The 19,477-nt window shown below is 39.6% G+C and overlaps 2 protein-coding genes across 3 annotated transcripts; one reads left to right on the forward strand and one right to left on the reverse strand.

The window, feature by feature from the left end:
- Positions 1 to 299: 299 nt before the first annotated feature.
- Positions 300 to 15,753, forward strand: TMCO6 (transmembrane and coiled-coil domains 6). Its single transcript, XM_007442863.3, has 13 exons — positions 300 to 357; positions 731 to 864; positions 1,244 to 1,365; positions 4,129 to 4,238; positions 6,480 to 6,663; positions 7,306 to 7,410; positions 8,136 to 8,221; positions 9,343 to 9,459; positions 11,655 to 11,766; positions 11,853 to 12,033; positions 12,397 to 12,491; positions 14,980 to 15,147; positions 15,252 to 15,753. Exons 2-13 carry the CDS (start codon positions 750 to 752, stop codon positions 15,426 to 15,428), a joined length of 1,572 nt encoding a protein of 523 aa, XP_007442925.1. The 5' UTR covers positions 300 to 357; positions 731 to 749; the 3' UTR covers positions 15,429 to 15,753.
- Positions 15,754 to 16,258: 505 nt separating this feature from the next.
- Positions 16,259 to 19,464, reverse strand: NDUFA2 (NADH:ubiquinone oxidoreductase subunit A2). 2 transcript variants are annotated; one of them, XM_088131370.1, is made up of 3 exons: positions 19,280 to 19,464; positions 18,067 to 18,173; positions 16,259 to 16,473 (listed from the first exon to the last, which is right to left on the reverse strand). In XM_088131370.1, exons 1-3 carry the CDS (start codon positions 19,384 to 19,386, stop codon positions 16,424 to 16,426), a joined length of 264 nt encoding a protein of 87 aa, XP_087987496.1. In that variant the 5' UTR covers positions 19,387 to 19,464; the 3' UTR covers positions 16,259 to 16,423. The 2 variants fall into 2 exon arrangements, with proteins under 2 accessions (XP_087987496.1, XP_007442923.1); XM_007442861.3 differs by having other exon boundaries at positions 16,259 to 16,457; positions 19,280 to 19,452.
- Positions 19,465 to 19,477: the final 13 nt, after the last annotated feature.

Raw genomic sequence — 19,477 nt, forward strand, 5'->3', positions numbered from 1 at the left:
ATATTATTTTCTCCATTTTTCCTCCATAACCACCACCCTGAGAGGTAGGTTGGGGGGTGTGGGGGGGTGTGAGTGAGTGAGTGAGAGAGAGAGAGGTAGAAAGTTACCCTCACTAAAACATCACATTAGCTCTGCCCACCCCCGCCTCCCAAGGGACTCTCAGGAACAGCCTCCCGGCTCATTATAATCCTCCGATCTGAGATTCCCTCCCAGTCAGCTCCCTTCTCCAAGCGCGGCTACGTCACCCAAGCAGAACAACACGGCCCCGCCCTCTTCCTCTGCGCAGGCGCCCCGCGGCTACGTGAAGCGTGCGACTCCGCGGAGAAAGCTGCGGAGAGCGGGCGTGCGCCGGAGCAGGTTGGTTGGGCGTCGTTTGGGTTATCTTCTCTTTGGAACGATGTACCGTAGTTTCCCTTTGCACCAGGAAAAGGCCTTCCGGAAAGGGCTGTTGGAGTCAACTGCTCCGTTGATGTCCCATTTCCCCTCTTTGAAAGCGCTGAGAAAAGGTGGACTGGCGCTGGTAGAGCGCCTCTTGCTGGAGAGTGCTTGGTAATTGCCTGCCGTAAGGGACTCGTGTGAATGCGGCGTTAGGAGTCATAGTATATAAAACGAATATATAAACACCCATCCCAAATCGATACTGGAACTGAGTAACTGGTCTGTATAGAGAGAGCTGTATCGCATGCTGTGATGCTGCATCTGGTTTTAGTTATGATTTCTTTTCGACCAGTCTCAGGTTTTCGAGCATTATGGCTGCTTCCGTACCTGGAACGGCTGGTCCGAAAAGCTGGAAGAGAAGCTGTTACCACTCACACGGATGCAGTGTTGAGCACCTGCGAACCTGGCGGAGAGAGCGAGAAGCAGGTAGCGATGTGTGTTTCTAATTCCTTCATTTAGTTTTGGACTGAGGCAATTCATTATTTTTTATTCCACTTAATGTATGCCATCATTTTTGCATGATTCCATCCAAAACTTTAACATAGATAAAAATAAAAATTTTATTTCAGTTGTCAAACTTATTAAATCTCTCAGATATTCTCTAGAGATTCCTATTCTTTGATTCAGCCATAAAAACAGTACTTACAATTAGTTGCCTTCTGTAAGTTTTCATCATACTTTCCCTTGCCAGTTGTACTTTTATAAAATTGAACAGCTATGCAATATTGCAATAACACTAAAGGGCTTTTTTCACTCTACCTTTTATACAGGGACACTTTGATAATTTTACACTGTTTCATTACAGCTCTGAGAAGTGCACGGAGGCTACAACAGTTGTTCAGTAAGCGGCATTTATGTGAAGACACGTCATCAGATGGAGAAGTTGCAATGGACAGTGAGACAACAGCTCTTTTATCCGAGGAAGAGGTAGAATATACTTCACTAAATGGATTGAAATTCACTGCAGTGTATTCAGTTCCACAGTCTTTGGGTTTATTTAGAGAAAATAAACATTTTTTCTAAAAGGTTTGCTTATGAACTAGATTGGTTTGAAACGTGTAAATCAAGACGATTCAAATAATTAAATTGGTAGCTAAAGAGACAACTTAAGAAAGCTGAGTAAAATCAACATTATCATTTATACTGCTTTATATATTACTTTAAAACAGTCTGAGTTTTAATTGTATTATTTTACAGACTGAAAATGATAGACCTTCTTCAGGGTGATCTGTCCTCAACCTGGTTCTTCAGGTCTTCTAGTGGTGTACCCATCACTGCTGTAATCAAGTCCATCCACCTTGCTGCTAGTCATCTTTCTCTTTCTTTTCACCTTTCCCAGCATTATAGATTCCTCCAGAGAAGTAGCCCTTTACATAATGTATCCAGACTATTATCATTTGAGCTGGCTACTTATGCCTTGAATGGGAACTCTGGATTGATTTGTCCTGTGATCCATTTGTTTTCTTGACAATCCATGGTACTCTCAACAGTCTTCTCCAACACCAAAGTTCGGAAGTGTCAAAACTCTTTTTATTCTGCTTCTTAAAAGTACAGCTTTTTTTTCTATAGAGCTTCAGAGGGAAAACATTGCCTACATGATCCTGACCTTTATACATATAGACACACCCCAGGATTTAAATATATTTTCCAAGGTTTTTATTGCTACAGTACTCTATCAAGTGTTAGAAGGCAGTGTATTTCTTGATTGTAGCTGTCTTTACTATTGATAGTCAATCTTAAAAAGCAGACTATCTAACACTTCAATATCTTAATTGTCACTTCTGAAATTCTGGTTGCTGTACCTGTTGTTATTAGTTTCCTTAATTTTAGTCCCATTTTTTCACTGTGCTCTTTGGCTTTTATTATGACAGCTTGCAAATAATTTGCATTTTCTTGGAGTAGTGTCATCAGCATAATATTGATGTTTCTTCCTCCGGTTTTAAAACCATACTCATCTTCTTCCATTACAGCTTCCCTCAATATATATTCTGCATATAGAAGAGTATACAGTATATTTGTTCTTACTGCTTACTCTTACATGTATACTCCTTACTCACATACTTTGTTTTTATTCCATTGCTGACCTGAAGCCAGCCTGTTTTGCCCTGTTCCATCCAGACTGTGGCTACTTGTCCTGTGTATAGGCTTTTCATGAGGACAGTGAGATGTTCTAGGATTCACATTTTCTTAAGGGCATTCCACAGCTTGACATGGTTGACAAAGTCAAACCCTTTCTATAATCAACGAAGCGTACATTGATTTCTTTTTAGTATTTGGCTTTCTCAGTTATCCAGTGTGTATCAATAATTGTCTTTTGTTTCTTGGGCTTTTCTAAAGCCAGGTTGAACATCTGACATCTCCCTTTCCATCTAGGGCTCTATTCTGTGTTGAGTGATCTTAAGATGTTGGATGATCTTAAGATAGTTCATTCTTAGAGGATAGAGGTAATAAAATTCCATTATCCTAGAGATTATATCCCTATAAGGCAGGCGTTCTGGGGCAAACATGGCATTTTACCCTGCACATTTTTTGCTGATTTAATTTCCTATGTTACACAGTCAGATTTTGTACTGATTACTAACTTGCTGACAGGGACCAGACAGTAACTTCAGATGCAATTTGTTTTCTTATTTGCAATTAGAACCTGCAGTTGTGTTCTAGCTACATGGGCATGTATTGCTAATATATTGTCTGGGATATAATAGTTGACATTTGCTAAGTTTATTAATGTTATTAAACTTTTATTGTTTGTAACACTATTTCTGTTCTGGTCTAAAACTGTAATAAAATTGTTGTTTTATACTGGAAATAAAACTAGGATTGATGACTGGAGGGAGGGCTGCTTGTGAGATAAATGTTCCAGTAAAACAAATAGGCCTTTTCTATACATGAGAACCATCAGACCTCTAGTTGTATATCAGTTAGCTTTGGGTTGGCAATTAGCAAACTTCTGAGATGCTGTCTGCTCCCACAGATTGAACAGGAATGGCTTGGGTTAAGTCACACTTGAGACAAGCTTAGCTCCTGGTAACTGCATAGGCTTAGCTATGTAGCTTTCTTGGCAACTCTGTGGAAATGTTTTATCACTGCTCTCTGGGATTTTTTTTTTCTTTTTAACTCCCAATCTACTTGCAGCCCTGCAGATTGCTTGCAGTCTCCCCTGCTTAGCTTTGGAGACCACTCAAGATTAAGGAAGTGCTCTGCTCTTGCTAGAGCCACAAGTTCTATTCCAGGCTGGCAGGAGCTGTAAACAGGAGCACTACTCTGGGCGGGGATTAGGGAAGAATGGAGCAGACAAAGGCCTGTAAAATAATTTCTGTCTTGAAAGGAGAAAGATAATAAAGTTAGTATGGGCAGCTATGTCTGCCTGGAAAGGTGGTATTCACTACTGGATGGAGAGATGTCATTAGATTCACAAGTGATGGCAAGGACAGCTTTTATTCAGTTGTTGCTGGTATGCCAGCCGCAGTTATTAATGAGTTGATCAGGTTTGGACAGTCATCCATGCTTTAGCTATACCCCATCTTGACTATTACAACACTGCAATCAGCCATTCTTAAAAAGTCTCTCAGCTGTTGCAAAATGTGGTTTATTTCAGCCTTCCATACTAGGTGGAATAAAAACAAGCTTCCATCTCAGATTTGGTTTCTCTGTAAGGCCTTGTATTGATTCGGTATTGCTCACTGGCAGGTTTCACAGCTGTTAAGAAAGATCCAGAGAGGAACAGAAGACAGAACAGTCTCTATGCATCTCCTTCGACGAGGACTACAGCACAGGGAAATCCAGCAGAAATTTATCAGGTTAGCTGATGTACACTTCCATTATGGGATGATCCTAGGGGAAATTGCTTCTTTGGTTTGAAGTTGATAGAATGACCTAGATTTTATGCTGCCAGATTTCAGAAGGATCTGGGCAAGACAGCTTCCCCACTTCCTTTTCCACATCCTTTCCCACTGCCTTTTTTTCCCAGTTGGACTGTTTCCAGAAGGTGGTGCTGGGATATTACTGGCCACTGATAAATGCTGCTTCAAAAGCTTTGATCTTGACCTATTTGCTAGTGAATATCTACATGAAACCATTGGGAAGTGGTTGATTTGGTTGTTGGGTAAGATTTGGCTCATTCTGTATCTCAATATCTAGATTTAGGAGCATTAATAGCTTAAGAAATTGGTTTTTAATACTTTTAGGAAATTTTCTTGTTGAATCCAGATGGTGTCTTTAATACATATATTTCAAAGCTTTTCATTGAATATACTACAGAATTTCAGTTTTACTGCCTTTTTTCCTGTATTGTTTTAGCCTTGAAGACTGCATCTGTTAGTAGTTTTTACATATATTATAATTTTTTCATTGAGTGAGTAGATATGGAGAGTTTAAAGGAGTTTGCTGGGACTTAAGGGAGAGTCCCATTAATCTTCCCTCTAAGTCAAGTGTTTGCATTTGGCCAATATAAGAGCCTGGAACAGGAAGCAATACAGGTAAAACCTTCCTACTGATGGGGCCTAAAAAGAAAATATAAAGATGTACTGACAGGAGTCTGCCTTTTCTTGGTCACTTGGTAGGAAAAGAGTTAGTTTGGTTCCTTCTTCCTAAATATTTATGTCTCTATCTGCAATTCCTGCAAGACACAATACTTCATTGATTTTTTTTCTCTTCACAAGATTCATTACTTGTTCATTTTGACTCTATAAATGATTGCTGAAATAATGTTTACTGGGTAAACAGTATGGTAGCAGTTTAAAGCTTACCTTTTAATGGGTATTTTTTGTAACTTTCTGTTACCACACTGGAGGATTTTTAATTTCTGCAGGATATTTCTTATATACATGAACGTGTGTGCTCAACTTCGTAACATTTGAAAATGATTTTTCCCCCTTTCCAATTAACTTGCAGTGTGGAAACTGATCTACATGATAGGATTTAATCTCACTATTTTGCTTGGCAGAGAGGGAGAAAATTTAAAAGTTTGTATGTAAACACAATTACAGCACATGTACCTTTACTGTGTAGAAGAGCATTCATTTCCTTGGTTAACTATAATTAACTTTTCAGTCCTCTTCGTTATGAGGTTGGATATTAATTTTATCCTGGTGGGTCAGATTATAGGAATTCAATTATGATTTACACAAGGATTAAGAAGATGAACTACTGCATCTAGAAACATCTGTTCGGTGTTTTGAATGTAGATAATGTCCTTGCCTTTTCTTACAAAGGGGAAAAAAAGCAGCTTCAGAAACAAGTTAAATGTTATGGAATGGGGAGGCACTTTGCAGCCCCAGCAATATTGTTTTCTCCCCTTTCCTCCACCAGGTTGATATACTTCAAACCTGCAATAGATAACCCAAATTTGGAAGAGGAAGCAACAAACCAAATCTTTAAACTTTTCCAATCTGTATTCCAGTGCTTTTGGGGAGGAGAATAAATTCACCCAGGTTTTTTTATTCAGGTTCCATAAATGCCATTCACTTTTGCTTATCCTGGACTCTTGGGTTGTAATGGTATGTGGGAATGATATTGGGAGACAGGAGGAAGAGCCTCAGACTAGACAACAGTTATGCAAAAGGTATCTTGGCTCACAGAAACAAAAGGGATGTGGGAAGCATTTCAGAAGGGACCCTCCCTAGTTTTTCTGGAAAGTAAAAGCATTATTTATAAAAATAATAAAGACAGGATAAAAAAAATCCAAAAAAAGAAAAGGAGGGGAGAAATACTTTCAGACTTGCAAGCTTCTGTTACTGTAACCTTACAGTAAAGGTAATGTTAGTACTCATGGTTTGTGCTTCTTGTCTGGACTACCTCGAAGGGCTGACATGAGTCAAACAGATTCCCTGTAACTGTTAACCTGGGATACTTGTAATTGGCCATTGCTTTCTTTTGCTTAGACCATGTTTCTCAACCATGGCAACTTTAGACAAGTGGACTTCAGCTCCCAAAATTCTGGGAGTTGGTCCACTCGTCTTACAGTTGCCAAGGTTGAGAAACATTCCAGGAAGGTTGCAATGTAGCAGGAGAATATATCCATTCTATGTTTTAATTGATAGGTTGGAGGGCAGTATGTCTCTGCTGATTGGCCTGTTTACCAGCAATCTAGCCAACTTGCAGATGGATGCAGCTTGCTGTTTGCACGAACTCTCACTGTCTACTGATCCTGCTGTGGTCGAAGCATGTTTGCCAGCAACCTCTTATCTCCTGACTTACCTCTCTGGACACAGTGTAGCTCTCGTGGTAAGATGGAAGGAATCCTGTGCTTAATTGCTCTCTCTTCTGTCAAGCCAGAAGTGACCAAGTAATTATCCCTGTGTGGTTCCACTTACAGAATGTAATGATTTCAGAACGATTCTTTTCAGTAAGCTATTACTTGCTTTAAAAAGAAAAGGTAAGTCAAAATGGATGTAGTCCCACCAGGTAGTGCCAACAAATGTCACTAAACTGAGTTTTTATGGTTGGTTTTCAGAGATGCAGATCTGGTAAACTAGGTTCTTTTGCAATTTTGATGGTTTAAGAGCAGGCTGTTTGATTCCAGAACTGTAGAGGGAAGGTTCTGAGGATCATGTGGAGATTAGAGGAAGTTGTCTTGCACAGTACAAACTTGTTAAAAAGCACTTTAAAAACTTAATAGATCCCACCTAAATCCCAACATCCAAATGGGAGTGCTTCATGTATATTGTTAAACATATTAGGGTTTTTTTTTCTATTGCTATAGAAATTATGTACTTTATTTACCTTTTTACTCTTAGTATTGTTATGCATTTAAATTTCCAGAAATTACTAAGCTTATCCTTAAGAGTTGTTTGCAGCTCTTGTTCATAAAGCTGCAGTAAGAATAGAGTGAACATAGGGCACACACTCTTTCCTAATCTATTTCAGGAGCTGTGTTTGTATACATTAGGGAACTTAGTGGTTGAGATGAAGGCTGTGAAGAAACACCTTCTACCTCAGGGCATCATCCCAGTGTTGGCATCCTGTATCCAGGTGAGTATCAGATATAATCTGTGCCCAGGCACTTTGAATACCAGTTTTGGTTCATAAATTACTTTTTAAATTTATTACATTTATATTGCCCTTCCTGATGTAGATGTGGAATCTCCCTCTTTTTATCCTTACTACAATAACTGTGTGACTTAAGTTGTGCTGAGAAATAATGATTGGCCCAAGTTCTTCCAATGAAGTCCAAGACTTAATAGATATTCCTAGTCTTGACTGAATGCCTCAACTACTACAATGCACTCATTTTCTCTGCAATTAAAATAAGTGGAATCTCCTTTCTTATAGCATGTGCTATAGAAGTCTATCTTACAGCTACTCAAGACGTTAAAATAAGAATCTTCATAGAGGATAGCTCGCTGTTTTTAGTATTGCTTGTTACTGCATTACTAAGATTTGCTTAACTTACTAAGCAACTTCTGAGTGTTTCTGAAAGAATATATTTTCTGGGCTAGTCCTTGCACAGGTAGCCTTGTTCACAAGGTATCCGATATATTTTTTTCTGCACAACAGAAAAGTGCTACTGCTTTTTTTTTTTTCCTCTAATGCTACTGGATTTAGGCAGCTAAGTTGTTAGCATTGTAGACAGCTTTTTCTTCACTGACTTAGTTCACTCTGTTTTCTTCTGTATGCGTTGCTATTATCTGTTTCCTTTTCTAACTGGCTCTTTGACCCTGAACTATTGGATGATGAGTTGGATTGCTTGATTTCAGTCTCCTCATGTGGCGATACAGGAAGGTGTTGGCTATGTTCTGTCACAGCTCTTGCAATCCAAAGAAGCGGCAGATGAAATCATACCGTAAGTGAAATAATCTTCAATTTAGGAATTACATGCATATGTGACTATGAGATGCCCACATGGAGCCAATTACCAAGGAAGGTGATTAACTAACCTTCACTGGATGTGTTCCACAAGTGCTGGATAGACATTTGTCAGACTGCTTAAATTAAAATCCTGTGGTAAGAGGGCGGGGGTTCAAATTAATTGCTTAAATGGCCCCTTCCAATTCTGTGATTCTATTATTCAATTTTCTGCTTACCACTTTCTAATACAGGTAGTCCTCGCTTAATGTCCATTCATTCAGTGACTGTTTGAAGTTACAACAGCGCTGAAAAAATGGACATGACTGCTTTTTGATCTTAAGACCAACGCGGTACCCCCACAGTCACATGATAAAAATTCAAGCCAGCCCATATTTATGACTGCCCCACCGCCGCCCCCTCAGCTGACCTTCATCGCCTTTGCCTGCCTCCCTTCTGCTGGGTTCACCATCCTGGCCACGTGTGGGGAGGCACCACAGAAACATCCCGCAGGCCAGTGAGTGAGAGCTACAGGAATATTTTTTTTTCTTTCCCTGCTCTAATTGGGTGCCAGTGATATCAGGCTGGGGCATGAGGGCCGTTCTAGGTGGCGTGGCTCTTGGAAGACTGCTCCTGCGGGCAAGAGATGTGGGGTGCTCCTCATTGGATAAGCCACCGATGGGGCGTGGGAGGAGGTGGGGTCCTAAGCAGGTGCTTCAGCTCTGGGTCTTCTTGCTGCTCCATGGCTCTGGGTCTTCTTGCCATGCACAGCTCTGGAGCTGCTTGAACCCTTGCACACCCTCCCCCACGTGGCAGCAGCCAGCCCTGCTGCGCCTCACCAGCCACTCGCACACCCTCCCTGCAAAAAAGAAATAAGCAGTTTTTGCCATTTCATCTATATTGGTCTTAAGCTAAAGAATACATACATTTTAATAAACACAGAAATTCTACATGTCATACCACTGTGAAATTGTAGATAAATTCTTGTTGTGTTCATTAAGGCCTGCATAGTACAGTGTTTTCTTTCACACTTCTGTAAGCTTCTGTAATATGATAGTGCTTATCTGGCTGCTGCTTAGTTCTCCTAGTAACTAAATAAGATCTTCGTTTTGTCCTCAGGTTGGTCCTAGAATCCACTCTCCCACAACACATGCTTCACTTGGTTTGTTCCAGGCTGGAAGATGGAATAGGAACCGCAGTGGAATGTGCGTGGGGTCTTCACTACATTATTTGCAGGTAAACATGTTTTGTGGACAATGAGGATCTGAAATAGTAGGCAGCATATATTGGGAACAGAGGGTTAAGCAGTAAGCATAACTTCTCATTCCAGGCTTCGTAGGTAAACTGTGAGAAAAGAAGTCTGGTCTCATTATAGTGAGGAGTGGCCATTAAATAATTCATTAATCTTCTCCTTAGTAAGAGGGGATGGGGAAAATGTTGAGCAAAAGACAGATGGTAGCGGGGCTGGTCATTAGAACAAGAAACCAATGCACAGGAGTGGGACAGCTCTTTCCAAGACAGGATTTAGTTATAGGCTTTCCCTGAGGAAAAGAGATGTAGTTATTTTAAATAGAAAATGGGGTTAGGTTGTGTGTTAGACTACTTTTTTGGTTGCTTTTCTGTTCCATTTTTTGGCGGGGGAGGGATCTGTAAAAAAAACAAAACAGTCCCTTTAATAGGATTCTATTTCTGGTACTGTAGCTACTTTTGGATAATTGTACACATTGATTTACAATAAAAGTAACCCAGAGGGCTGGTCCTTTGATATCGCATCGTTGGGTTTTTAAGATGATACAAGCATGTCAGAAAATCAGGAAAAAAGAGGGATTTCCAATTTGCCTGAATTCAAAGAGCAAGAACAAAGAAAAACAGGGACAGCTTACAAACAGGGCCAATGCAATAGAAAAGTCAGGAGAAAAAGGACTGGGTTTGTTTGTTTGTTTATTCATTCCATTCATTCACAAGTGCTTTTATTCTGCTTCAGGAAAAAAGACAATTGAGTGGCTTACAAAAACAGTATGCAATAAAAAGCAGTACTATACACATTAATATTATACATATAATATTAATAGTAAAAATCATAATGACAATACCATTTGCGGTGCCCATCTGCATTCTAGCTACATATCTTAATTTCTGAATGCTTGCTTAAATAGCTGCATTTTCACTATTTTTAAAAAATATTAACAATGAGGATGCTGATTTTATTTCTGGAGGGAAACAGTTCCACGAGAAGGAAAATGCTTGCTTCCAAATCCCCTGCCTTTGTACCTTGGGTGGGGGATAGGGACTTTTAGTATGGTTCCTCTGCCAGCACACCTTGGGCGGGCAGATTCTACTTGGAGTAAGCAGTCCTACAGACATCCATGCCCCAAGCCATAAAGGACTTTATTATTAATACCTTGAATTGTACCCAGAGATAAATTGGTAACTAGTACAACTCCTGAAGTATTATGAGATACTGTCAGGGGGTTCTCATTAGCAGGCAAGCAGCTGCATTTTGTACTGATTCTGGATGGTTTTCAGGACAGTCCCATTTTGAACCAAGAGCAGTTTGGTTAAAGGCACTGGGCTAGAAATTGGGAGACTGAATTCTAGTCCTTCCTTAGGCACAAAGCCAGCTTGATGACTTTGGGCCAGTCACTCTTTCTCAGCCCTAGGGAGGAGGCAGTGGCAAACCATTTCCAAAAATGTTGCCAAGAAAACTGCAGGGACTTCTCCACTGACTTGAAGGCACCCTCCCACCCACCACCTATTTTGAATAGATTATAATAGTCCATTTGGGAGGTGATAAGGGCATGCCAGGTTTGATGGGGAGGGGGGGGTGTTGAGATATGAACTGAAAAAAATAGGATTCACCCCATTATAGTCACTTCATCTGTCTTACTCTAACTTTAGACCATTATTCTGTATCCTTCATTCTGAAATGATAAGAAAATAGGTCTTTACCATACATTTAGAATGAAATGTTATAAATGTTTGTGCATTGAGGTGAAAGTCAATACACATCATGAATACCAGAAGTGATACTCCCACATATCTAAATTTATGTTTAGATTTATAGTCAACCCTATTACTAGTGCAACTTTCAACATTTGAGACAAATCCATTATTTTACAGATCTGGAATAAATAGAAGGTATATATTAATTTCTTTCCTGTAAAGTAATGTAAACCAAAAGAGGCAAGCTTCTAGATAATAGATCAAAGTTGCTAAGAAGCTCATAGCTAAATCAGGATTAGTATCTATATAACATTGCATTTCTGACATCCCATGTCTTCCACCCAGACTTTGAACATTGAACATTGGTGCTCCTGAAAAATGAGTAGTTTGAATGTGGGGAGGATTATAGTAGTGGAAAGGAGAAAAGTTGGACTGTAACCATCTTGCTGAAACAGAATACTTATCTTCTGGTTTCCTTCTATTTGTAGCCAAGTGAACAATTCATTGTTGATCTCCCAAAGGACTGTGCCATCCCTAGTGCAACTGTTGCTGGAATTGTCCTCTCTGATAGCAACAACTTCTGTTGAGGGTCTAGAATTGGTAAAGTGAAAGGGAAATATATTGGATTTACCAGACTAAGCCTCTGAAACTTTTTCTGAATGTATCTCATTTTATTTTACCTTCAGTTGATATGCCCTGTTGTGCGGTGCATTGGCAATCTTCTTGCAGAAGATAAGACAGATAATAATGAACTGTTAATAAAGGAAGAGTGCCTTCTGAAGGCCTTGTTTGTCTTTATACAGCGTTTCCTGCCCAAACACACCTTTGTTGTAAGCGAATGTCTGTGGCTCATGAATAACCTCACAGGTATGTCCTCTGAACACTTGTCTCAGGTATTCTGGTTGAGAGAGCAACAGGATTGCTAGTCTTTGTTTTTGTTGTAATCTAGACTCTTCCAAAGTGCAGTAGCTGATAATACTAAGAACTCAGTTACAAATAATTGATTGAATACTGTATTAATAGCTGCCTAATTTTAGAACATTACAGATAAATAAAGACAATGCATACTGTAGAATGATAGAGCATCTTTGCTCAGAGCAAAATCAGTTTTTGAGAAATGGTAAACTCCAGGTTCAGTAATATAGTTCTTGTTCAATCCCTATTGCCTGCATGTTCTAAGTGAAATAAATGCTAGAATGAATGGCTGATTTTTCTATCTGCTTTTCTCAGTTAGCAGCACCACATCTTGTTCTGCTCTGCTCAGCCTGGAACTCTTTCCCTATATGTTGAAGCTCTTATGTTCTTATCAAGTGATCAGCTTGCTGGTAGGTAAAAATATTGATTCCAAAATATTGAAATGTTGTCAAAATATTTCACAATTTGATATGAATAGCTGTTTTTAGTTACATTTTTGGCAAGGTTCGGTTGGACATGTATGAAGCTAAAGGTTACTCTGCCATTAATCAAAGCAAAATACCTGCTTCAGACAACTGATCTTTAGATGATATAAAAGGACAATGCAGGAAGCTAAGTTCTTACCACATTTTCTGCTTCAGCTGTCCAAATAACTTGCTTGGTCTTAAATACTATGCATATTGAGGTGTCCTACCTGAGGGAGCAAAATGGCTTGTTCACTAGACTAAGGGACCATGCAGGCCATGAAAAGTAGGGAGATTCTGCAAAGGCATGAACATTCATCATTCTCTTGTACTTCAGCAGATGCTCGTTCAACTTCAAGGTGTTTCTTCTATTTTCAGTGTCTAGAAAATCAGGTCGGTTTGTCAAAAAGATGTCACTTGCCAAATACACAGGTTCATGACTCTCTAAACATAGAAGCAACCTCTTGTGATTTTTGAATTTCTGTCCAATGTCTCAGTGCTCCAGAAAATATTAATCAAACAGAAATAATACCTAGCAACGCTAATGAATGAGATTTTTAACAGATGGGGAAATTTTCATCTTACTGTTTTTCTCTATAGAGATTTAAGGTTCTTGAGTGTTTTACAAATCTGGCACCATCCTTAATCACCAGCTGCCATCATCGCAGGAGCTACAAGTAGCCCTCGACTTATGATGACAATCAGGACCAGAATTTCCATTGCTAAGCAATGTGGTTATAAAGCATAACTGCATCACTTAGCAATCACAATCCCTGTAGTTATTAACCAAATCCACGGTCATTAAGTGAGGCAACTTCCTGCCGGCTTCCCACAATCAAAATTAGTGGGGAAGCTGGCAGGAAGTTGCAAGTCGCAGGCTGGCAGGCAGGTAAGTGGCTGCTGCCGGGTCGAGGAGGGAGCGAGAGTGTATACAGAGGTGCAGGTTGGAAAGGGTGCATGAGAGGTGCAGTGTGGGTCAGGGAGGGTGTGAGGGGATGCCCAGGTCAGGGGTGTGAGGGAGGGGGTGTGAAGGAGTGTGTGAGAGTCGAGGGTACGTGGGGTGTGTGAGTGGCTGGCGTGGCACGAGCGCAGAGGGGCTGGGGGAGGGTACATGGGTGGGTGGGGGAGACTTATGCCAGTGGCTTGCAACCTTCCCTGCTGGCTTCACCATTGACTTTCTGGGGAATCCCACAGGGAAGGTTCCAAATGGTGATCACAGGGCACTGCAACCGGTTGCCAAGTGCCCAGATCACGATCACATGGTTGTGGGGGTGCTGGGGAGGCCAAAACTCCAAGGACCAATCATAACCACCATTTGTTCAGCACCATTGTAACTTCAAATGATTGCTGAAAGAATGGTCATAGATAGAGGACTACCTGTATGTTCCTGTTTCTATAGGTTAGGAATCCCCATCTTTTTTGGGCTGGTGGGCACATTTGAAAATTTCAGAGCATGTTTGCATGTGCTCAGATCACCACCACCTTGAGTTATCAGAATGTTCCCCCAGCTTGCCCTTGTCTTTTTTTCTCTGGGGAGATGAGACACTTCCAAGCAAATTACTGAAATTAGTTTATTACTGTTTTCAATAATGCCCATGGACAGTTTCCAATTAATTATTTTTAAAATAAAAGAATCTTTAACATTTACTATATATGTGTATTCCTTAACTGAGTTTTAGAATTTTTACCCATTTTGGGAATACAAGCTTCAGGATTTCATCAAATGATAGAGAAACCTTTGTTGTCCTTGTTTCCAAACTAATTTCCAGCATCAGAGAAAATATACTATGGTCTCAAGAGATAGTGAAAAAATCAGCCAGTGAGATCTACTGATGAACATTTGATCAATCATATTTGGGGATCTACTTATTAGTTGGTCTGTGTCAGCTCTTGGATAGATTTGGCTGCTATTGTCATGATAACAGTCTGATTATTAATATACTGAAGTCAAAGGTTGTGGTTTTCGGAAAAAGACATAACAGACATAGATGGTTTTTAGTTGGCAAGTGATAAAGCAAGTTAGCACCTTTGCTTATGTAGGGGTAGTCTTTTCTGAGACTGGGTCATGGCTCCATCATCGTAGGAGCTCAGAGGAACAGCATGTATGAATTCACTGTTAAAAGTAATGAATCATTGTCATATGGGGTCTTTAGCCCCAATTATTAAAGTGTACAAAGCGGTTTTATTTATTCTGTTATGGATGGTTTTATTCAAATTCTTTACTATGATATGGCTAATAAAGTGGTACTGTTGGCATTCATGTGTGAGGATCTAGTCACATTGACACTGTGTCCTAAATCTTAGTGGAAAGGCAATAAAAACTAAATCTTTGTAAACAGTGTAAGATATTTAAGGAAACAGTTTTTAATATCAGCATAGACTGACATTAGTAACTGAAGTTACCAATCTTAGCTTCTGGTTCCATCTCCTTTAGGTTCTAACAGTGTTGTGCAATATAGCTGCCAAGGGTACTGCTTACTGTGAGATGCTGCACCAAAAGGCTGTGCTTCCTTCTCTTGTTAACATCCTTGTTGTTTCTGATGTTGAAGTGGTAGGCCAAGATCTAGAACTACTGCATCTCATCTTCCTTCACTGGCCAAAGGTAAATGTCTGTATTTGGTATATCACACTGTTACTCTATTTTCTAAAAGTCCAGGATGTTGTAGCAATCTTGATATTAATGTTTATGTTCTTTCACTCTGCCAGGCTGCCACTGATTTTGTAAATCATTCTGGACTATATGCCTTACAGCAGCATCAAGATAACCTACATTTGCAAGAGCGAGTCAAAGCACTAATTCAAACAGCTAGCCGGCTAACTGCTGTCCCTCAAAATGATTCTTTTGGAACTGAAAGTGTACATTTTACTTCTTTACAAAGTTGAAGCAGTGACATATATAAATCAACTAGATTAGCTTGTTGTCAAGAAACTTTAAACAAAACCCTTTGAAGAGCAGTATTATTAATTGAATATATCCAGCTACTTTTGAGAACTGGCCTAGCACAGACTGCACATAATTAATGGGAGAGTTTGAAGAATTGGCTTGGAGTTTTCAGTAAGAAGCCAGCTATCTTTTCAGCCCCTGGGCAAGATTTCACACAGTGGGCAGGGCACCTTCCCCCATGCCTTTTTTAAGTGTTTTTTTAAGTCAGTGTCAAATTTGTTTTTTATCTTAATTTTGGTAAATAAACTTCAATTGTTTTTATTCTTTCCAGACCAACATAACACTGGAAAAAAGTTACGTAAAAGGGTTTAGGACTCTGTCTATCCATAAATAGGATAACTCTCTGAAAACAGAGCATGACTGGACTAAATTTGGTCGGGCAGGAGAAGCCAGCAAAAAAAGGACCAAGTTTAAGATGGACTGGATCTGTCTGGGGGATGCGGAGAAAAGTTTTCCAGGAAAAAACATCCCCCAGTGCATCATTTTGGGAGACACATTTGGACAGCAATTCAAAAGTTGCTGATGTTCCTTCCTAAGCTCTCCTCCTTCCTGGTCATGTAATCCAAAGTGGAGTGAATGTAGTCCATTATGTGTTTCCCAATGCACACATACACTGATGTGACATGAAGGGAAGAGCAGGAAAATAACCATACTGAAGAAAGAACAGAACCTCTTATGCCCACTGTTGGTAAAGTAGTGGGAAAGAATTCTAGAAATCATGCTCTGCATGATTACAACTGCCCTGGTACATATGTTGACTAAAACAGGACACTTTGTACGTAACTTTATTTATAGATCACAATTAATTACACAGAAATTACAAACAAAAAGAGTCTACATATTGTTTTTGAATAAAATGAGGATACAGGATTATCTTTATATTTTGCTATTAACAGCATTCTCCAAGGCTTTAGCAACTTGCTCCACATTTAGGTTATTCAGTGACATGCTCTTCTCTAGGCCAAAAGCTGAAGAAAAACAAATCTGATTAAAAAAGAATCTTATGGACTGACTTCATTCAAAGATAATTCTAAGGTTTCAAGAAACAATTGTGTTTTTAATCTATAGCTCCTTTAGAAATGGATTGCTTATCTGTAGACTTGCTAATACAATTCAGACCCCCCAAAAAGCCTATGGGGACAATATATATACGCACAATAGTTTCTTCTCAGTGCATACAACATCCTGAACATCAGCTACTATAAACTGGCACATCATGCTAAGCCACCAAAACCTAAGGTGCATGTAGTATGTGGTATGAATGCAACCTCTAGGATTTTTAGCTGGCTTGTTAAGCATGTTGTATGAACACAGCCAGAGCTGAAATTCACATATGTCCCTAGTAATTTTACTTTATCATTTATGTAATTTTCTCAAGGAATTTGGACAAGTGAGAGATCAACATAGTAGAAGATTATACCTAGGAGAGTAGTCTTATTTATGAGTCACAGCAGGCCTTTTTCAGATTGCAATACTCTTTGCAAGGAGTGAATCTCTCCCATTCCCACCTGGTTCTGAAATCTACCCTGCTTCATAATTCAACTAGTCTATTCAGTTTTAAAAAGATCTCTTATTAAGGATGTAGGCAAATATACTCACCCCACAAAGACATTAACTTTTACCATAACAATACTACTGCACTTTTGTTCAGAGTCAGCAAATGCTATAACTGCTTTATCCATTAGTTCATACAAGGCTTTAGTTACTTTATTATTTTCACTCTCATTTATTAGATTTTGCTGATCAGAGTTTTAGAAATAAAGATTCAATGCCATCACAATTTGCTATAAAGTTAGAGGAAAGCTGGCCCCCCAATAATACTAGTAGTAATTATTTTTCCCATTATGGGATTTAAATCCTGTTTTTACATGTTTGTGGAAGGCAATAAAGTAAACATGATGCACTGACACTAGTCATACTTTTGAAGCATTTGGCCATTGAGAGATCCATCTAGTTAGACAACTGATAATACAAAATCAGGAGCCTCAACATAAATTATGAATGACAGAAGCTTTTCTTACTATAAAAACTTAAATTGAACAAGTTATAGACACTGTGTTATGTTGTTATAACATTTTTAAAATAACTTGTGTTAGAAAATGAGTGAAAATTTTGAAAAGGAAACGAACACTTTTGTCTATGATTTTAAAGGATTTCCCTTCTGCCAGTTACTCTTAAGTGGCTCTACAATATATACACTCTATTAGTACCTGCCAACTTCTTTCTGTTGCAAGGATTTAACAATTTAACTTAATTTGTCAACAGTATTAATAGAATTAACACAGAAGTCTCTATCGACTCTCTACCTTCGATAGAGATATTGAAGTTTGTAATACTATATATTTCTTTTGATAGATTATGCCAACATGTTCATACATTTTGTGTGAAGATGGACTTGGCTTACCAAATACTGCAGTTCATATCTGCAGAAAACCCTCATATTTTTCTTTTTAATAGCAATATATTTTTTAAACAAAATGTTTTAGAGAGAAATAAACCCTGGTGAATGAACTGTACAAAATTACTTCTGTCGTACTTGCAAGAGAGTATTTCACACAAAAGTTCTTCTCAACTCACCATATCTAGCCCATAGCATGGGATGAACATTGGAGCATTCTCTGATCAAGATGGGGAAGTTTGGATTTGCCTTCTTCAAAGTGACATAGTGTTGTTCAATGAAATCTCTGCAAAAAATCCAACAGAATAGAATACAGTACATCCGGTTCAATGTTCATCTTCATGCCATTCAATTATCAGCCCTATAGAAAAATTAGTTAAATATCTAATCACAGAATATGCTACACTTCACAATAATGTTTCAGACATTACACTATTTATTTATTTGATTTATAGCTTACCTTTTATACAGGAACTCAAGATGAGGTTCACACTGCTCTCTTCTACATTTCCCCACAGCAGCAACCCCTGAGGTAGGTTGGGCTGAGAGAAAGCAGAGCAACTGATCCATAGTCACTTACTTTGCTTTGAATACTGCACACGTTCATACACAAGTCAACATATTTTTGTCTAACACATTGTGTGAACCCAGCTCATATTTTTAGTTCACCGTATCAGGCAAACAGAAGATTAGAATAGCTGAAGAAAACTCATGGCCTTTCTGTAAGGATAATGGGTGGAGGAACATTATAGATCACTCTGAAATTCTCAGACAAACTTAGAAACATACTTAGAAAAGAAGCACACATGCGCGCGCACACACCTCCCCCTAGTAAAGAAGGCTGACTGTAATTAGCATCATTATGAATATTTCACCCTTAAAAGGTCCTCTGCTTCCTGTATTGTCTATGAGGGGGAACCAAACATTTTTTTTAATCTTATCTGCCTTGAAGCATGTAAGGAAGGATTTGGTTTAAAAACCACTGGACTACCTCCTGCTAGGCTGAACAGCAGCCCAAGTGGCACCTCACTATTTTCTTCCTGCCAGCCTATCCACTTAGCAACTCGTAAAGAAGCAGGCAGGGCCAGCCTCCTCTTCTCAACAGCCAGGAGCCACTTCTGAAAGGAACTTTTGTTTCCCTGATACCTTCTATATCAGGTTATCTCCAATGCTCCCGGTCACTTACTGGAGTGCTCCTCTCTGCAGCCAAACATACTGAAGCGTTACAACTGAGCTCTACTCAAATGCCCACAATGCACCCAACGCCAAGCTGGGCAATGCCACCCACATTTTAGCCCGCGAGACGCGCAAACCCACCCAGCGAAAGGGTAAGCTGGACAGCCTCCACACCCCTCCACAAAGCGGTCGGCGAAGCGCTCGCCTCTCACCTACCGGGCTCCCTGACTAGCCGCCGAGTGCTGGCAAAGGTGGATCCGGATTTCCTTGAGATTCTGGCCCAGATTGCTCCCAATGGCTCGGACAACCGAGGCGGCCGCCATGGTGACCGCCAGCCTCAAAGGTCCTGCGGGCAGAGGGCGTTGCTTCGCCGTCTCCGTAGCCAATTCGGAGCTTAGCAGAAGACGGACGCGT

This window comes from Python bivittatus, unplaced genomic scaffold, assembly GCF_059951505.1.
Source record: "Python bivittatus isolate LINGU-HERP-01145 unplaced genomic scaffold, Pbiv_v1 ctg000960_np1212, whole genome shotgun sequence".
Lineage (NCBI taxonomy): Eukaryota > Metazoa > Chordata > Lepidosauria > Squamata > Pythonidae > Python > Python bivittatus.

Excerpts from the sequence above, each read along its gene's own strand:
- TMCO6 (XM_007442863.3), top strand. The coding sequence starts at position 750 with ATGGCTGCTTCCGTACCTGGAACGGCTGGTCCGAAAAGCTGGAAGAGA. Across the intron at positions 9,460-11,654 it reads CTTCACTACATTATTTGCAG|CCAAGTGAACAATTCATTGT; the intron begins GTAAACATGTTT and ends TTCTATTTGTAG. Across the intron at positions 12,492-14,979 it reads ATCAAGTGATCAGCTTGCTG|GTTCTAACAGTGTTGTGCAA; the intron begins GTAGGTAAAAAT and ends CATCTCCTTTAG.
- NDUFA2 (XM_007442861.3), bottom strand. The coding sequence starts at position 19,386 with ATGGCGGCCGCCTCGGTTGTCCGAGCCATTGGGAGCAATCTGGGCCAG. Across the intron at positions 18,174-19,279 it reads GCGGCTAGTCAGGGAGCCCG|AGATTTCATTGAACAACACT; the intron begins GTAGGTGAGAGG and ends GATTTTTTGCAG. Across the intron at positions 16,458-18,066 it reads CATGCTATGGGCTAGATATG|CTTTTGGCCTAGAGAAGAGC; the intron begins GTGAGTTGAGAA and ends GTTTTTCTTCAG.